Source organism: Schistocerca americana, chromosome 1, assembly GCF_021461395.2.
Source record: "Schistocerca americana isolate TAMUIC-IGC-003095 chromosome 1, iqSchAmer2.1, whole genome shotgun sequence".
Lineage (NCBI taxonomy): Eukaryota > Metazoa > Arthropoda > Insecta > Orthoptera > Acrididae > Schistocerca > Schistocerca americana.
This window is the reverse complement of record NC_060119.1, coordinates 633,069,507-633,086,400: the sequence shown is the minus strand read 5'-3', so window position 1 is coordinate 633,086,400 and position 16,894 is coordinate 633,069,507. Positions and strand designations below refer to the sequence as shown.

At 42.8% G+C, this 16,894-nt stretch overlaps 1 protein-coding gene across 1 annotated transcript; it reads left to right on the top strand.

Annotated features, from left to right (window-relative positions):
- The first annotated feature begins 11,433 nt into the window (after positions 1–11,433).
- Positions 11,434–16,679, top strand: LOC124625625. The gene is made up of 3 exons (XM_047149184.1): positions 11,434–11,511; positions 14,329–14,682; positions 16,096–16,679. The coding sequence occupies exons 1-3, from the start codon at positions 11,506–11,508 to the stop codon at positions 16,381–16,383; spliced, it is 648 nt and encodes a 215-aa protein (XP_047005140.1). The 5' UTR covers positions 11,434–11,505; the 3' UTR covers positions 16,384–16,679.
- Positions 16,680–16,894: the final 215 nt, after the last annotated feature.

Below are 16,894 nucleotides of genomic sequence, written 5' to 3'. Positions count from 1 at the left end.
GACGTTGACTGTGGATATTGTATCACAGACACAGTCCCTTTGACTGTTCAGTGATATCACTAAACCCGCCCAAAGGATGTAAACAACCATGTATGAGTGGTGCCTATTAGACTGAGGGGGTCCGACAGCCGAGCAGCTCTGGTCGTTTCACCAGGAAGGAGGTGCAAGGCTGGTATTGTCTGTAGTTCAACCATACCCAGACTGTCAATACCGTGGTTCGATCTTGTCCACATTGTTACTTTGTACCAGGAAAGGCTCTCAACAAGGTAAGTGCTCAGGCGTCTCGGAGTGAACCAGAGACAGGAACTGTCGATGACACGCCTCGCTCAGGCCGCCCAAAAGTTACAACTGCAGTGGATGACCGCTACCTACGGATTATAGCTCGGAGGAACCTTGACAGCAACGCCATCATGTTGAATAATGTTTTTCGTGCAGCCACAGGACGTCGTGTTACGAGTGAAACTGTCCGCAACAGACTGCATGATGCGCAACTTCACTCTCGACGTCCATGGTGAGGTCCATCTTTGCAACCACGACACCAAGCAGCGCAGAACAGATGGGCCCAACAACATGCCGAATGGACCGCTCCGGATTGGCATCACGTTCCCTTCACCTATGAGTGTCGCATATGCCTTCAACCAGAAAATCGTTGGGGACGAATTTGGAGGCAACCAGGTCGGTTGAGTGCCTTAGACACACTGTCCAGCGAGTGCAGCAAGTTGGAGGTTCCCTACTGTTTTGAGGTGGCATTATGTGGGCGGACGTACGCCGCTAGTGGTCATGGAAGGTGCCGTAACGGCTGTATGATACGTGAATGCCATCCTCCGACCGATAGTGCAACCATATTGGCAGCATATTGGCGAGCCATTCGTCTTCATCGACGACGATTCACGCCTCCATTGTGCACATCTTTTGAATGGCTTCCTTCAGGATAACGACATCGTTCGACTAGAGTGGCATGTTCTCCAGACATGAACCCTACCGAACATGCCTGGGATCGAAAGGGGTTGTTTAAGGAGAAGTGACCCACCAACCACTCTGAGAGACCTACGCCGAATCCCGTTAAGGAGTGGGATAATCTGGACCAACAGTTCCTTGATGAACTTGTGGATAGTATGCCACGAGGAAGACAGTCCTTCATCAATGCAAGAGGCCGTGCTACTGGGTATTAGAGGTACCGGTGTGCATAGCAATCTGGACCACCACCTCTGAAGTTCTCGGTGTATGGTGGTACAATACGCAATGTGTGATTTTCAAGAGCAGTATAAAGAGCGGAAATGATGTTTGTGTTGATCTCTATTCCAATTTTCTGCACAGGTTCCGGAACTCTCGGAACCGACGGATGCAAAACTTTTTTTGATGTGTGTAGCACGATTATGCTTCTTCAGGCCTCTGGTGTACGATGCCAACGACAGGAACCCAACAACTTCACGTTACTATATGCATCGCAGATCTCAAGGCCTGCAAGGAACTTAAATACTAGGGCTTAGTTTTACCAATGAAACAACTTAAATAGCTGATGAAGCTGAGATAAAACTTTAAAAAAAGCTTTTGTAACTTACTATACTTATGAAAAAGCTTAAGGCTGGCCAAGCTGATAACTACTCTGTTCAAATACAAATAAGTTACTGCAACGCACACGGAATCACAAAATCAGCTACAGGTGCCGATAAACAAAATCATAACTGTACGTGGCCCCGCAAGCAAGTGCAAACCTCGGACGGGCTTTAGCACAACAGATCCTAGGGTCGTCGCACAACAAGTCAAGTAAGACAGTGCACAGATCAGTACTTACGGTCAAGCTCCCTAATTAAAATAACTAACTACTGGAGTGCACCACTTCACTATTCTACACAAGCGAAGAGCGCTACCTCACACAAACGTGCCAAGAAAGGCGAAAAACAACACTATAAAGAACATTTGAAATCAACTCAGCAAAATCAACATTAATTACGAACAACACAACTGGTCTCACAATTCCCTGCACTGTCAGGAACAGTCTAGCCATGTGAAAACCCACCACAGGGACACAACAATGTTGCACACTTAAAGTTGCACCCTTTTGGAAACCATACCAAAGCGGTAGCCCATCAGTTCCTCACTTTCCGATAAAAACAAGAAGAAAGAGACAACTAACGGTTATCACACTCTTGACAAGTGACATCTAATTCAACAACAATCGTTTCCGTAACTTTAAGACGGCAGATACGCGTTACAGGCATTACTTTTCAAATCATAGGCTTAAACAACGCATGTTGCTGCCGTAGCCAGTCCTTACAGTAATCCACACAACTCCTTGACGGCGCCGTGCTAATTGGCCTATTCTTTTTATAATTTGAAGTAAATGTATTCGAATTGTATTTCACCGCCTTAAGACATAGTTAAGCACCCTGCTGACAACGGTGTAAGTACATACGACAAAGAGCGAAAGACCACTGAATTACCACCACTCTTGGCTACAAATTACGTAAGGCTGTATCTTGACTGTCGACAATACATAACCAGAAGAAGCGAGCAACAACTTTAGGACTCCACATGCAACGACGTGCTTAGTAACACCAGACCGCTGAGCATATCACCAGACCACAGCCGATCTAGTGACACCCTCAACCTTGGCCGACACCAACTCAGTCTCGTTGCCGTAGTTTCCCTGTCCAAAGCTGCGCTCGTCAACATGCGGCTAGTAGCTAAGAGTCAATTCAAGCGTATACCACACCTCGCGGCCACCGCAGACGCCACCAGCGCCATCGCACCGCAACGCGCGCATAGGGTATTAAGGACTCCATGGAACACAGAGGAACCACACAAGGTGGCGCGGTGGCGCAAATTACAAATTGCTGCGGAAGGAGACCAACCGGAACGAGGGTAACTGACTCATCGGATGCTACCCAGAATTATCATCAGAACTATTGTCTGCATTTGATTTTCTATTAGTACGTTGGAGTCCCTGACTATAGCAATTATCTCATACAACACGACTATCCAGAATTATAATCAAAATTTTTTTCACAAACTGGCGAACAAATTTTAACAAGATTAAAAATTTCCCCAGTACTATCGTTGCCTTCGCAAAACCCTGCAGATCTGTTTAAATTTTCTACGAGAACCCTACAACTCTAGTACACTGAAGCTCCAAAGAAACTGGTGTAGGCATGCATATTCAAATAAAGAGGTATCTACACAGGCAGAATACGGTGGTTCGGTCGGCAACGCCTATAATAAGACAACAAGTGTCCGGCGCGGTTGTTAGACCGGCTACTGCTGCTACAATGGTAGGTTATTAAATTCAAGTGAGTTTCAACGAGGTGTTACAGTCGGCGCACGAGCGATGTAACATAGCATTTCCGAGTTAGTGATGAAATGGGAATTTTCCCGTACGACCAATTCACGAGTTTACCGTAAATATCAAGAATCCGGTAAAGCATCAAATCTCCGACATCGCTGCTGCCGGAGAAAGATCCTGTAAGAACGGGACCGACGACTGAAGAGAATAGTTGAACGTGGCAGAAGTGCAACCCTGCCGCAAATTGCTGCAGATTTCATTGCTGAGCCATCAAGAAGTGTCATCGTGCGAGCGATTCAACGAAACATCATCGATATGGGCTTTCGGAGATGAAGGCTCACTCGTCTACCCATGATGACTGCACGACACAAAGCTTTACGCCTCGCCTGGGCCCATCAAGACCCACATGGGACTGTCGATGACTGGAAACATGTGGCCTGGTCACACGAGTCTCGTTCTAAATTATATCGAACGGATGGACGTCTACAGGTATGGAGATAACCTCATGAATCCATGGACCCTTCATGTCAGCAGGAGATTGTTCAAGCTGGTGGAGGCTCCGTAATGTTGTGGAGCGTGTGCATTTGGAGTGATGTCTGACCCCTAATACGTCGGTGCGACTCGGACAGGTGACACGTACGTAAGCATCCTGTCTGATCACCTACATCCATTCATGTCCAAGCCGACGGAACTGGGCAGTTCCAGCAGGACAATGCGACATGCCACGCGTCCAGAATTGCTACAGAATGGTTTCAGGGAAACTCTTCTGATTCTAAACACTTCCGATGGCCACAAAACTCCCCGGACATGAACATTATTGAGCATTTCTTGGATTCCTTGTTACGTGCTGTTCAGAAGAGATCTCCACCACAACGCACTGTTACAGATTTGTGGACAGCCATGCTGGATTCATGGTGTCAGTTCCGCCCAGCACTACTTCAGACAATAGTCTAGTCGATGCCATGTCGTGCTACAACACTTCTGCGTGCTTGCGGGGGCCCTACACGATATTATGCAGGTGTACCAGTTTCTTTGGGTTCTATAAAGAACTCAGAAAAATCTGTATATTTCCTGAAAGGTGGGTGCCTAAACAGAAGACATGCCTATTGCGCAGCCGTATATGAAACGTTACATGCACGCAAGTACAAAGGGAGGCGAATTTTATGGGTGTCCAAAAGCTAAACATTTGGCTGCAAATAAGGAAACGAGGGCGGGTGGTGTGTCGGGTGCGCTGCTTGTAGGAGGAGTTGCTGCGTCAGTTGGGTTGACGACTTCATCCACTGTTGCAAGTGGGCCTGTTGTTCTTGAAGTTGTAAGTTTTAATTGCTGCTGTCAAAATCTAAGAAACCCAAGGTCCATGTTTACCTTCACTGTCATGTGCCCTTGAAGTGTGGCCAGTATTCTTGTCGCCACATTCCTGCACGATTGTTTGGTTCCTGTGTACCAAGTCGCACAGCGTGTATCAATGCGCAAGTGAACAACCACAGCCGGCCGGAGTGGCCGAGCGGTTAAAGGCGCTACAGTCTGGAACCGCACGACCGCTACGGTCGCAGGTTTGAATCCTGCCTCGGGAATGAATGTGTGTGATGTCCTTAGGTTAGTTACGTTTAAGTAGATCTACGTTCTAGGGGACTTATGACCACAGCAGTTGAGTCCCATAGTGCTCAGAGCCATTTGAACCATTGAACAACCACAGAACAAATTACAGTCCAAAAAAATCCTGAACGAGCTGCGTCGGCATGAGCAAGCGTACATTATAGTGGAAGAATGGCATCAGAAAGTCCGGAAGATTTCGCATTCTTTATCAGCACAGCAATAGAGAGTCGGTATAACATTATCTAATCCAATCCAGTAACAGGCATTCTGGTGTCAACAGCGTGTAACAAGAATGAAGTGTACAGTCTGACATCGGCGAACGATATGTCACTGGAGCTAACGGCCGCTGTTTAGAAAGACACTCTGGTCTCTAGGCTGTATGACCAGGTGAGTTGCCTACAGCAGAGTGACGCGTATCCTGAGTTTCATCCGTATTGCAGAAGTTCAAGAAAACCGCCCACTGCTGTTCCACTGTATTGTACTGACGGCAAAGACTACTCAGTGCCTCAAAATTTCTAATAGTTATCCATGAGGCATTATTATGAAGGTTCAAGAGTCCATAGATCTAAATGGGAATTTTTAAATCATGTCAGGTTGAGATCTTCACTTTTTGCGGAAAGCGTCAGTGAAATCGCTGAAAGTTTCTCAATTGTACGCAGGAGGTTGCACGGTTCCGTCGAGCATTTGTTCCACAGTAAACCTGAGATATATCCGCCGCTAGAACCAGGTCCGTACATCGTGTAAGTAGCTAGCAGTGGAACAAACCAAAACATTCACTTTTAAGTGAACATTACCGCATGGCCTTCAGGAGACTAGTAATAATGGGCGGTATTGTGCACCAAAGCTCTTCTCTCAATTGATCCATGCCTACAGAACAGCCATATGGAATTTGTATTGCATCAAGATGAACCTAAATAATCAATGTCAATACAAAATGTCTTTATGAAGTACTCTCTGGAATGAATATGTAATATCGGCAATAATGGGGATGAAGTACACGTAATCATACATTTTTCCTTAAACTGCGAGTGACTTTAGTACTTATTAGATGTACATAATTGTTGGCTGCGTACCGTGGACTATACGTTTTCTGTGTTGGGAAAATGCTCCGAAATCTCTATCTGTTCCTGGATAAAACTATACAAAACTATGTGACTCTTGTTGATCAACATTGCTGACAGTTTTATCATGCATTTCGTTTGCACACTGCAGTACATCGGAAGGGAATTGTTATCGAAACCTTTGAAAAATTATTGTTGTTCTACTGATTTGATTGTTAGCCTCTCCCATCACTAAGGTCTGAAGAGAATATTGGTGATCATGATTTCTTCCAATGCTTAATGAAGCGGAAACTGAAGTTAACCATCAGTAATACCTATGTTTCAAAAATATTTTACCGCTTTAGAAAGCAGTTGTTATGGGACTGGAAGGGATTATAAACCTGCGACTAGTTTATTTTTATTACACGAAGCTATATGAATCAATTAATAGGTTCAGCCGTCAGTTGAGATGATTGTACAGGCTGTGGAAACAACACGAATGGCCAAAATGACGTCAAATTGCAGCGAAATATTATCAGAGAAGGCAGGAAACATAGGGCAGAAGAAAAGAAATAGTGTGAAAATTGATCAACAGATGGTGCTGTATGTGTCAGAATACGTAAATCAAAACACCCATCATGCTCACGATCCACTGAAGTTAGTATAAACACGCCAGGTACACGGCTTTTCCTCCTTTCGCGTCTCAGACGTTCTCCATGACTGTCTCAATGCAGGATCGCACTCTGCTTGTAAAGCTGTAGTAGAAGAATGATGACTGTGCACACGTCGCTCAGCAGAAGTTCTGGACAATGATGGGTCTGGTCCGATTACTGCCGTGGGTCTGGAGAAAATGATTCAGAAAGTCGAAAGGACAGGTTCTTTTGGTGTGCAACCTGGTAGAAAGAGGAAACAAATTGAATTGACGTCAGTGGAAGCAGTGGTCACAGCAGTGCAGGAAGAGACGAGTGGTGCCCGAACATTCGACATATCCGTGAGGACGGTGCATAAAATCCTACGAAACCTTCTCCTTTGCTGTCCATTCAAAATTACCCAAGTGCACGAATTGCTTCCTATTAACTTGCCAGCAAGAGAGACCTCCACTTCAGAATTTCTGACTCGCATGGAAGTGGAAAGTGATTGAGCATTGTAGATTTTGTGGACACATGAAGCCCACTTCCAGTCTGACAGGTTTTTTTCAATACACAGACCTGTGGAATATGGGCATCGGAAAAGCCACACCCAAACAGCTTAAGAACAGGCAATCGTAGGCTGAATTTGAACAGTAGCCAATAAATGAAGTAAAACTGACTGTTTCTGGTGGGATCCAATCATTTAAAGAGTTTGTCACGGCTGCAGACATTGTAGAAGAGTAATGAATTATAAATAAAATAATTCTTGAAGGGCCTGCTACAGAAAATGTTTGCTGGACTTGTTTAGTCTTACTAGTCTCAAATATTGATACGGAAAGGACGCTGAATTTCCGGAATGTGTGCATCTAGAAAAGGTCTGGAAAGTGTTTTCTGAAATGAAAATAAATGTTCTGAAAGTGGAGCAGGAAGGTAAATTATGAAATGACGTTTTATAAACACTTCTGTATGATGCACTTAACAGAAGACGGGAAGTGTGGATGCTAAATGTGGTTGCATATGTACTTAGGTACACAGTAACTCATAATAAGGACGTCTTTCTGTGGATGGGATAATATACAGCTGTCAGAAATTTTTGCAAAATCGTGGTTTGCGTACAGCTGGCAAAGTGAGTAATGACAAAAACAACTATAGTATACTAATCACCATTCATGGCCTGCTGTATAGCTAAAATCTGAAATCATTAATCCGATTCATGACAGACCATATACAATTGTAACAACACTGGCCAAAATAGTAACATCATTACGGAAGATATTATACAGGGTAAACCTATCATCTTGAAAATTATATCTCAGGTAACAAGTTCATATGTGGTAATCTCCCTGTCAGGAAAAGAGTAGTAATGATAACTGAACTTTAACAATAATAATGTACCTCATGTTATGTACAGAGTCTCGATATAGTAAATTTTAGATGGGCATTTTATAGATTTGTATGAGGTAAATACAATTATATGAAACTCAAACTGGAAGCCCTATCTGTTTTTCTACTTTTGCAAAGTGTAGTGGATCTGAGGATACGAATATTCTAACAACATAAGAAAATGATATTTAAGATATTATTTGCTATTCTCACAGCGTTAGGCACCTTCTATTTTATGAAATAAAATAATGTGATACGTTTAAAAATTGTTTACGAAGGTTTGAGTGGTTTGACAAAAAATATTCAGGCCTTTTCAAGTTTTTCTTGTTTTAATGATTTAAATTAAAATGGCGATAAGTTTTAACACTTAATCGTATATAATGATTTAAAGAAATATGCCATAACTTGAATGCGAATTTAGTATGGTGTGTCATTTTGTTGATATGACAATGTCTTCTTTGTTTCACTTAGTCTTGTGACAGAGTCAGTGATAGGAACTCGCCCTGTGTAGCGCCTTTGGTTACGATTCTACCATCTTTCTCGATGTTGTAATGACTAGAGGTCAGACGCCACTTCAATCCCGCCATGTACTTCGCCACAATATCTACTGTGTGCTGCATGTACTCCAGTATCTCAGCTGGATTTCGAATTTTGGTTTATGTCATGAGCTTCTTAACAGACAGGATCTGTCATGTTCCACGCAGGGGTTCCCGGGTTCGATTCCCGGCAGGTTCAGGGGTTTTCCCTTCCTCGTGATGACTGGGTGTTGTGTGATGTCCTTAGGTTAGTTGGGTTTGAGTAGTTCTAAGTTCTAGGGGACTAATGACCATACATGTTAAGTCCCATAGTGCTCAGAGCCGTTTGAACCATTTGATCTGTCATGCATTTGATAATGATGGCGCATTGTAAGTATACATTAGGTCATTAATGATGATTAGTATAATTATTATATTATTATTATTACAACGATTGTTCCCCTTTAGGAGAGCGATTTAACTTGAATTCATAATTTTTTCTTAGGATGTTTTTCTTCTTTGCTTCCCAAAACCTCCTCATCCTCTCAGAATGTTCCTTCTTCCGTTCCTCTGTCCATTTTTTACCAGGCTGACGCGATGTTCTTTCCCCTAACTTCACACTTGTGATTTTATGTCGGCACTCTGTGCGATCTTCGAAATTTTTTATGTTGATCTGCTGTAGATTCCTCTGGACTTCTTTCAGCCATTCTGTGCCACATTTACTCCTTGTTATAATATTGAATAAATTCTTTGCTGTTCTGGAGTCTTCCCTCCTGTAGATGTGTGTATAAAATTTGGCTCGGCGCTTTCTGATTTCATCTGTTGCTATGTTGATCTTTCTATAGAGTTCGTTTTGTGGTCTCTTCATCCAAATGCCATTTTTGTTGATTGGACAGTAAATATTCTTGAGAATTTTTCTTTCTTGCTTTTCTATTTCATTAATTTTTGAATGACCATCAATCAGCTGCATAGATTGCTTCTGGAAGTATCACTGTTGTATAGTGCCTTAATTTTGCGTCTGTCGAAATGCACTTCTTGTTGTAATGCGTCCATGTTAGCTTGTAGGCCTTCTGGAGCTTGGTGATTCTTTGTTCATTGGCAATTCGGTTTAATCCTGAGGACTGTATAGTTTCACCGAGGTATTTAAAATGGCAGACTTGTGCAATTGTAGCATATTTTGTTATTAAAGGGGATTTATTTTCTGGCTGCCTTTCTATATATTGGATTTTTTCATAAGATATCTGTAGTCCGGTTTTTTGTGAAATTTCATGTAAATTTTCCATTGCGTGAATCGCTTCTGTTCTGTTATTGGTGATAATTGCAATATCATCAGCGAAAGCAAGGCACTTGACTTTAATTCGGTTCTCTTTCTTGATACCAATTTGGATACCCTTTACGTGAGGTTCCCATTCCCTGATTATCTTTTCTAGAACAATATTGAAAAGGATTGGGGATAGTCCGTCCCCCTGTCGGAATCCAGATTTGATTTCGAAGGGTTCCGATACTTCGCCCATGAATTTCACTTTGGCCGTTGTTCCTGTAAGTGTCTGTTCAGTGATTTTTCGTGTCTTTCGGTCGATCCCAAATTCTTCCATGATTTTAAACAGGGTTCCACGGTCCACTGAATCTTATGCTTTCCTGAAGTCGATGAATGTAACTACTGTGTTTCTGCATTTCCTCATTTGTAATATTGTCTTTAAGCACCAGATATGTTCCTCACATGACCGTCCTTTTCTGAATCTGGCCTGGTATTCACCAATTAGTGTATCTGCTTGGGATTCTATCCTGTTTAGAAGCGCTTTGGAAAGGATTTAGTAAGCGACTGGGAGCAGGGAAATTTCTCTGTAATTGTTCATGTCTGTCTTGTCGCTCGTTTTATGTAGCGGGTGAATTAGAGCGCATTTCCAGTCCTCTGGTGTCTGCTCCGTTATCCATATGTCTGACATTATATGGTGTAATTTCTGCATAAGTATAGGATAGTTTAGTTTCCAGAACTCAGCAATGATCCCATCTTCTCCTGGTGCTTTGTTATTTTCAACTGTTTGACTATCTCCATAATTTCTTCAAGATCCGGGGCATGTGAGTCTGGGTGAGTGAATACTGGAGTAGAGAAGACAAGTTTTTCTTGGGGTAGTTGGCAGTTGAGGAGGGAACTGAAACGTTGGGCTAAGATTTTGCAGTTATTTTTCGTGTTGGTTTCCAAAGAGCCATCGGGTTTCTTGAAGCACAAGATAGGCGCTTGGTATCCCTGTAAGTTTTCTGTGAAAGTCTTATGATTAGTTTTTTATAATTGTTTTTATTAATGAGCGTACTCAATTTTTGTCTTTATAGATCCCTGATTTTAGTAAAGTGAGATTACAGCTTTGCGCAAATGACGCGTTCCCGAAAGTAAATAGGGAGCTGGAGGAGGCGTTAGAGTGAATGTTTTAGAGGTGCCGTACAAGTATGAAAAATAGTAAAGACTACTCAGAAATGTGGAGATGGAAGTGTTAGCACGATGTAGGAAGAAAATATGGCTGGCGTGAAATAGGACAAAAGAGGGATGACTTTAATTACAAATAAGAACATAAGTGAACAACATCTAGAAATTTTTTTGGAAAATCGTGGTTTACATACAGCTGTTTTGTCACATTATTAGACAATAAGTTCCAGTCAGAAGTGAACTATCCTTGGGCACGTACATGCCATGGAAAAGACAAACATTGGCAAAGTGAGTAATCATAAATGCAATTGTAGTATACTAATCACAATTCATGACTTATTGTATAGTTAAAATGGACATGACGAGGCCAGAAACCTTAGCTAGATGGGTGAAAGTTGTATGTGGAACGGTCCCACAGGAAGGTGGGATTGCGTGACTTACCGATGTACGCACGACTATGCGTCGCGGCCTTGACCCGTGGCCGCGCCGTGCGCGTGCCAGGCGTCGAACGCGACTGGGTTAGCTCCAGCAGCGCCACTCAACGCCACTCCCCCAGTGGCTCTGCCCGCATAAAAGGCGCCCACCTCCGCTGTCCGGCACCACAGTCCACCAGTCACCCGACGCACCAAGCACAGCAATGCAGGTGAGTGCCCCGCATCGTGGGTTTCATGTTTTCCCGAACCACATGGCTGACATGACGCCGCGGCCTCAGCGTAATAGTAAGAGACGCAGTTGTCAGCAAGAAGGATACTTGTATCCAAGAGACGTGATTGACCGAATGACAATATAAGACATCTGGTATTGATAATAGCTGCGCCTAATTCTGTATCTATTTTTACATCTACATCTACATCCATACTCCGCAAGCCACCTGACGGTGTGTGGCGGAGGGTACCTTGAGTACCTCTATCGGTTCTCCCTTCTATTCCAGTCTCGTATTGTGGAAAGAAGGATTGTCGGTATGCCTCTGTGTGGGCTATAAACTCTCTCATTTTATCCCCACGGTCTCTTCGTGAGATATACGTAGGAGGGAGCAGTATACTGCTTGACTCCTCGGTGAAGGTATGTTCTCGAAACTTTAACAAAAGCCCGTATCGAGCTATTGAGCGTCTCTCCTGCAGAGTCTTCCACTGGAGTTTATCTATCATCTCCGTAACGCTTTCGCGATTACTAAATGACCCTGTAACGAAGCGCGCTGCTCTCCGTTGAATCTTATCTCTTCTATCAACCCTATCTGGTACGGATCCCACACTGCTGAACAGTATTCAAGCAGTGGACGAACAAGCTTACGGTAACCTACTTCCTTTATTTTCGGACTTCATTTCCTTTGGATTCTACCAATGAATCTCAATCTGGCAGCTGCTTTACCGACGATCAACTTCATATGATCATTCCATTTTAAATCACCCCTAATGCGTACTCCCAGATAATTTATGGAATTAACTGCTTCCAGTTGCTGACCTGCTATATTGTAGTTAAATGATAAGGGATCCTTCTTTCCATGTATTCGCAGCACATTACACTTGTCTACATTGAGATTCAATTGCCATTCCCTGCACCATGCGTCAATTCGTTGCAGATCCTCCTGCGTTTCAATACAATTTTCCATTGTTACAACCTCTCGATATACCACAGCGTCATCCGCAAAAATCCTCAGTGAACTTCCGATGTCATCCACAAGGTCATTTCTGTATATTCTGAATAGCAACGGTCCTACGACAATCCCCTGCGGCACACCTGAAATCACTCTTACTTCGGAAGACTTCTCTCCATAGAGAATGACATGCTGCGTTCTAATTTAATTTAATAAAGGTTCAGTTAAAGTATCCACTTAAATTCAAATAGGACTGACCAAACTAACGTAGAGTAGGAAGCAATTATGAGAAAACTGAATCAAAATATCGAAATAAAAGGTGTGAACATAAAAATTTATCCGTTTTTTTTGCTGTTTCAGATGCTCTTTTGTTTCCATAATATGAATAATTTGATGGTGGATATATTTTATATATCAGATGGAATCTCTTGCCTCGAATATTTGGCAGTGGTTAGAGTACATCTGGACGAACCTAAGAGATCCAGTTGATTAAGGTCTTACGGGAAAAGTATTTGATACATTTTCGTAGTATGTGGTAAAGTTGCGTTACATACAATATTCAGAGCTAAAGGATATTTTGCGCCAAGCGGAACCCTAGTACGGCCAATGAATGCACATAAGAAAGAATTAGTGTAGGTCTTCTTAAAGAGAACCGTACTAATCCACATGGAATCAGTTTTCTGTTCAAACAAACAACATTTTGTCATACGTTTTAAAAGTTTTTTGTTTGTAAATGTGAAAATATTTGCGCCAAGAACGACACGACATGGAAATTTCGACGGTTCGAAATCCGAAGTTGACAATATATGTGCATGTAACTAGGAAATATTTAATTTCTTTCATGGCAGTCGTTACGTCTACATATTCCTCTTAGACGATTTGTCCTGACGTAAAAGTAATTTTCATTTCGAGTGAGATGTTACAGTAGAAACATATACAGTAGTATATACATAACATATACAGTAGTAGCATATTCCTCTTAAAAGATGTGTCCTGACGTAAAACTAATTTTCATTTCGAGTGAGATGTTTCAGTAGTAAAACACTAGTACCCGGATTACGGCGTTTCCAATCCCCGTCTGGCAACAGACATTTAAGTCTTCCATGACTTCCCTAAATTGCTTAACGCAACTGTCCAATGGTTACTTTGAAAGACAAAGCCGATTTTTTTTAACCTTCCTCAAAGCGCGCTATGTTCCGTCTTGCTCGACATCATCGTCGAGGACCTTTAAACCTAATCGTTTAACTCATTGTGGACGTGGTCCACTGTTTAGATGGTATGAATAGCGATCATCAAGAAATTTTGCCGAAATTTTGCTTCACTCCACCTAGTTAACAAGCCCAGTATTACATATTTTATGTTTCACAGGCTAACTAATGATTTATATTACTCAGTCAATTTCAAGTTGTGCAAATTCTAAAGTCCGAGATTAAAATTATATTTTGAACGAATTTATACTGCAATGATTATCTAGGTCTCGAATTAACTTACAGTATGATTACGATTTGTAAAATTTTTGTAAGCTGAGGTTTTGGTTGTAGTTTTAATGAAACCGAACTAAACTTGATTAGAAGATTGTTATTTATTTACTTCCAATATCAATATATTCAAGTGCACTTACCACGAATTCAACCAGAGAAGTTCCACAATCAAGTTTACCGAAAATAAACTAATAATAACAAAATTACATTTTTTTGCGAATAAAGCCCCGTTCATTATTTCCAGAAAAGGACAGATATGATCAACGTGTAAACACCTTGAACAAGCATGATTAACTCATCATTAAATTTCTTTCATAGAGAATTAGAACGTGATATGCCATGGAATGAGATAACTTAAATGAAGTTCCATCGCTGTGTGCTGCAGGCCACGCTGGTTTTCGTCGCGGCGTCGCTTGTGGCGGTGGCCACAGGCGAGGCGCCCTCCACCAGCTACGGCGCGCCCTTCCGCCAGGCACAGCGTCTCCAGACTCAGCCGCAGCAGCAGCAGCCACAGGCATTCGCCCAGTCGCAGGCTCAGCCATCATTCGCTGCTCCTCAGTCTTTCTCCGGATTCTCTGCGGCCAGCTTCCGCCCACAGTTCTTCATTCCCTCACAGGACGCCTCTCGACTGTCGGGCCTCTACCGCCTGCCCAGCTTCGCAAACTCTGCCCCCACCACCACAGAAGCTGCCACCACCACTACAGAGGCTCCTACGACTACCGTGGCCGGCCCTTACAACGTAAGCTCAGTTAATATATTCACTTACTGCGGCGCAACTACGTTACCTCTAGCTGAAGTTGATGTATTTCCTGTACTTTCCAATATAAGTATGTGAAAGATGGCAGATTTATAAATTGTATTCATTACACTTGTCTGCTCTTATTCCAGAGGATTACGAAATCTGACAGATAGTACGGGTATTGGAGATGTTCCATTTGCTTTTCTATATAATGTTCTGGGATAGCAATTGTCTTTGATTTAGTATAGGAGTCACTTGGTGAGCAACAGAACTTATGGAAAACTAAACTGCAGTTTATATTCTGCAGAAATATGGAAGTGAGGCGCTTGGTATTGGTTGTGAAGGATGGACACTTGAAGTTACGTAGCTGAGTGGCAAAGATGTGAGAAATTTCTTTCCAGACCCAGTGCTCAATGGATCGTGTTGAAAATTCTTACTTCTATAGATAAGGCTGCTAGGATGCAAGTTAACTTGTTGGAATTCTGTTGCTGAAACAGTTTTTTCTTTACTAGTAACTGACTGGCTTGGTGAGGCGAGATGTTAGCTTAAAGTTAACGTCACCAGATTGCCTACGTTCTTTATGAATTCCTGACATCTGTGTAGCGTGAGGGTAGCTAACAGTGTCAAAGGTGATCTGACGATCGGGTGATTAAGTTCCTTTAGTTGTATTCCTGAGGTGACCGTGTGGCTAGGGCCTCCGTTGGGTAGACCACCTGGTGCAAGTCTTTCGAGTTGACGCCACTGTGGCGACTTGCGTGTCGATGGGGATGAAATGATGATGATAAGGACAACACAACACCCAGTCCTTGAGTGGAGGAAATCTCCGACCCTACCAGGAATCGAACCCGGGCCATTAGGTATGACATTCCGTCATGCTGACCACTCAGCTACCAGGGGCGGACAAGAGGTGTAGGTATTGAACGTTAAGTTCTGGGCTGTCCTTCATCTCATCATTGTACAATATAAACATGTCGCATCACTGTACAAAGATCCACTGAAGTGATGTACACAAGACAGATATATTTGAGACCCAACTCTGATGAACAGTTAGGTGGTTGGACAACTCCTGGGGATAATCCAGATTACACTCTATATGACGCCCTGTTAGTTGGACACTAACGAGAAGAATGTCAGGATGATAGACAAAGTATTTATACATGTGGGAATAAATTAGGAGGAACTAGAGGAACCCATGCTGGGCAAAAAGTTAAAAATCGCCTTTGCTATTTATGCGACGTGATAGGAGTACCATGTAGCACCTGGTTGATGATGAAATGTGTATTTAAATTTAATAAGTATTACAGATTGATGTATGTATACCATTTCCTTACTTCTGGTGTGTAGTGTTTTTATAATGAATCAAATTGCTTTTTTCCTATTGATTTATAAAAGTGCTGCTATGTTTGCCCACAGTATGACTTCCCCAGCGGCCGCACTGCGGCGCTACGCGAGGCGGAGGAGAGCGGCGTGTACTACGTGCTGCAGCCAGACGGCCGCCTGCAGCGCATCGCCTACGCCCACGGTCCCGCCCCCATCTCCGCCGACCCCGAGCAGCAGCGGGCCTATCCTGGAGAGCTGTCTGCCCTGCAGCAGCCAGCAGTAGCACCCGGCTATCTGGCGCGCTTCCAGTACCAGGACCTGCATCCTGCCGGTGCTCCCATCTACTCTTACAAGCAACCTGAGCTTGTGCGCATCAACTAGGCTATCAGACATGCTCGTTTCAGTTCCACGATTACCTACCCCAATGTTCAGTACAATCGCGTAGCTTACTAAACGCTAGCTGAGTGTGTTATCAAGTTGCAGTATACGAATATTGTGTGTATCCCGGCATTCTGGGAAATAAGTCATACTGCCTCCTCTCAGACTCAGCTCTCAGAAGGGCTTTATTAAATCTGCTTAAAGGATAGCACACCGTATTATCATCATCTTCTCGATGAAAATTTCTGATGTACACTATACAGCAGGAAGATGTTGTTACAACGATGAAGTTCTTAAAAAAAAAAAAAATAATCATCAGGCTTAAGACAACAACTAAAATCTTTCATTGTCTCTCTGACTACCAGTGTGTATTATGTTTATTTGTCACACAAAAAGAAAGATTTCAGAAAATCGCTGTAGTAATCATTTATTCAGTACGCTGGATGACTGAGCATCGCTAAATGTAATTTGGCAAACTGTATTTATTATTGTAGGAAAAAATTATTGTTGCCTT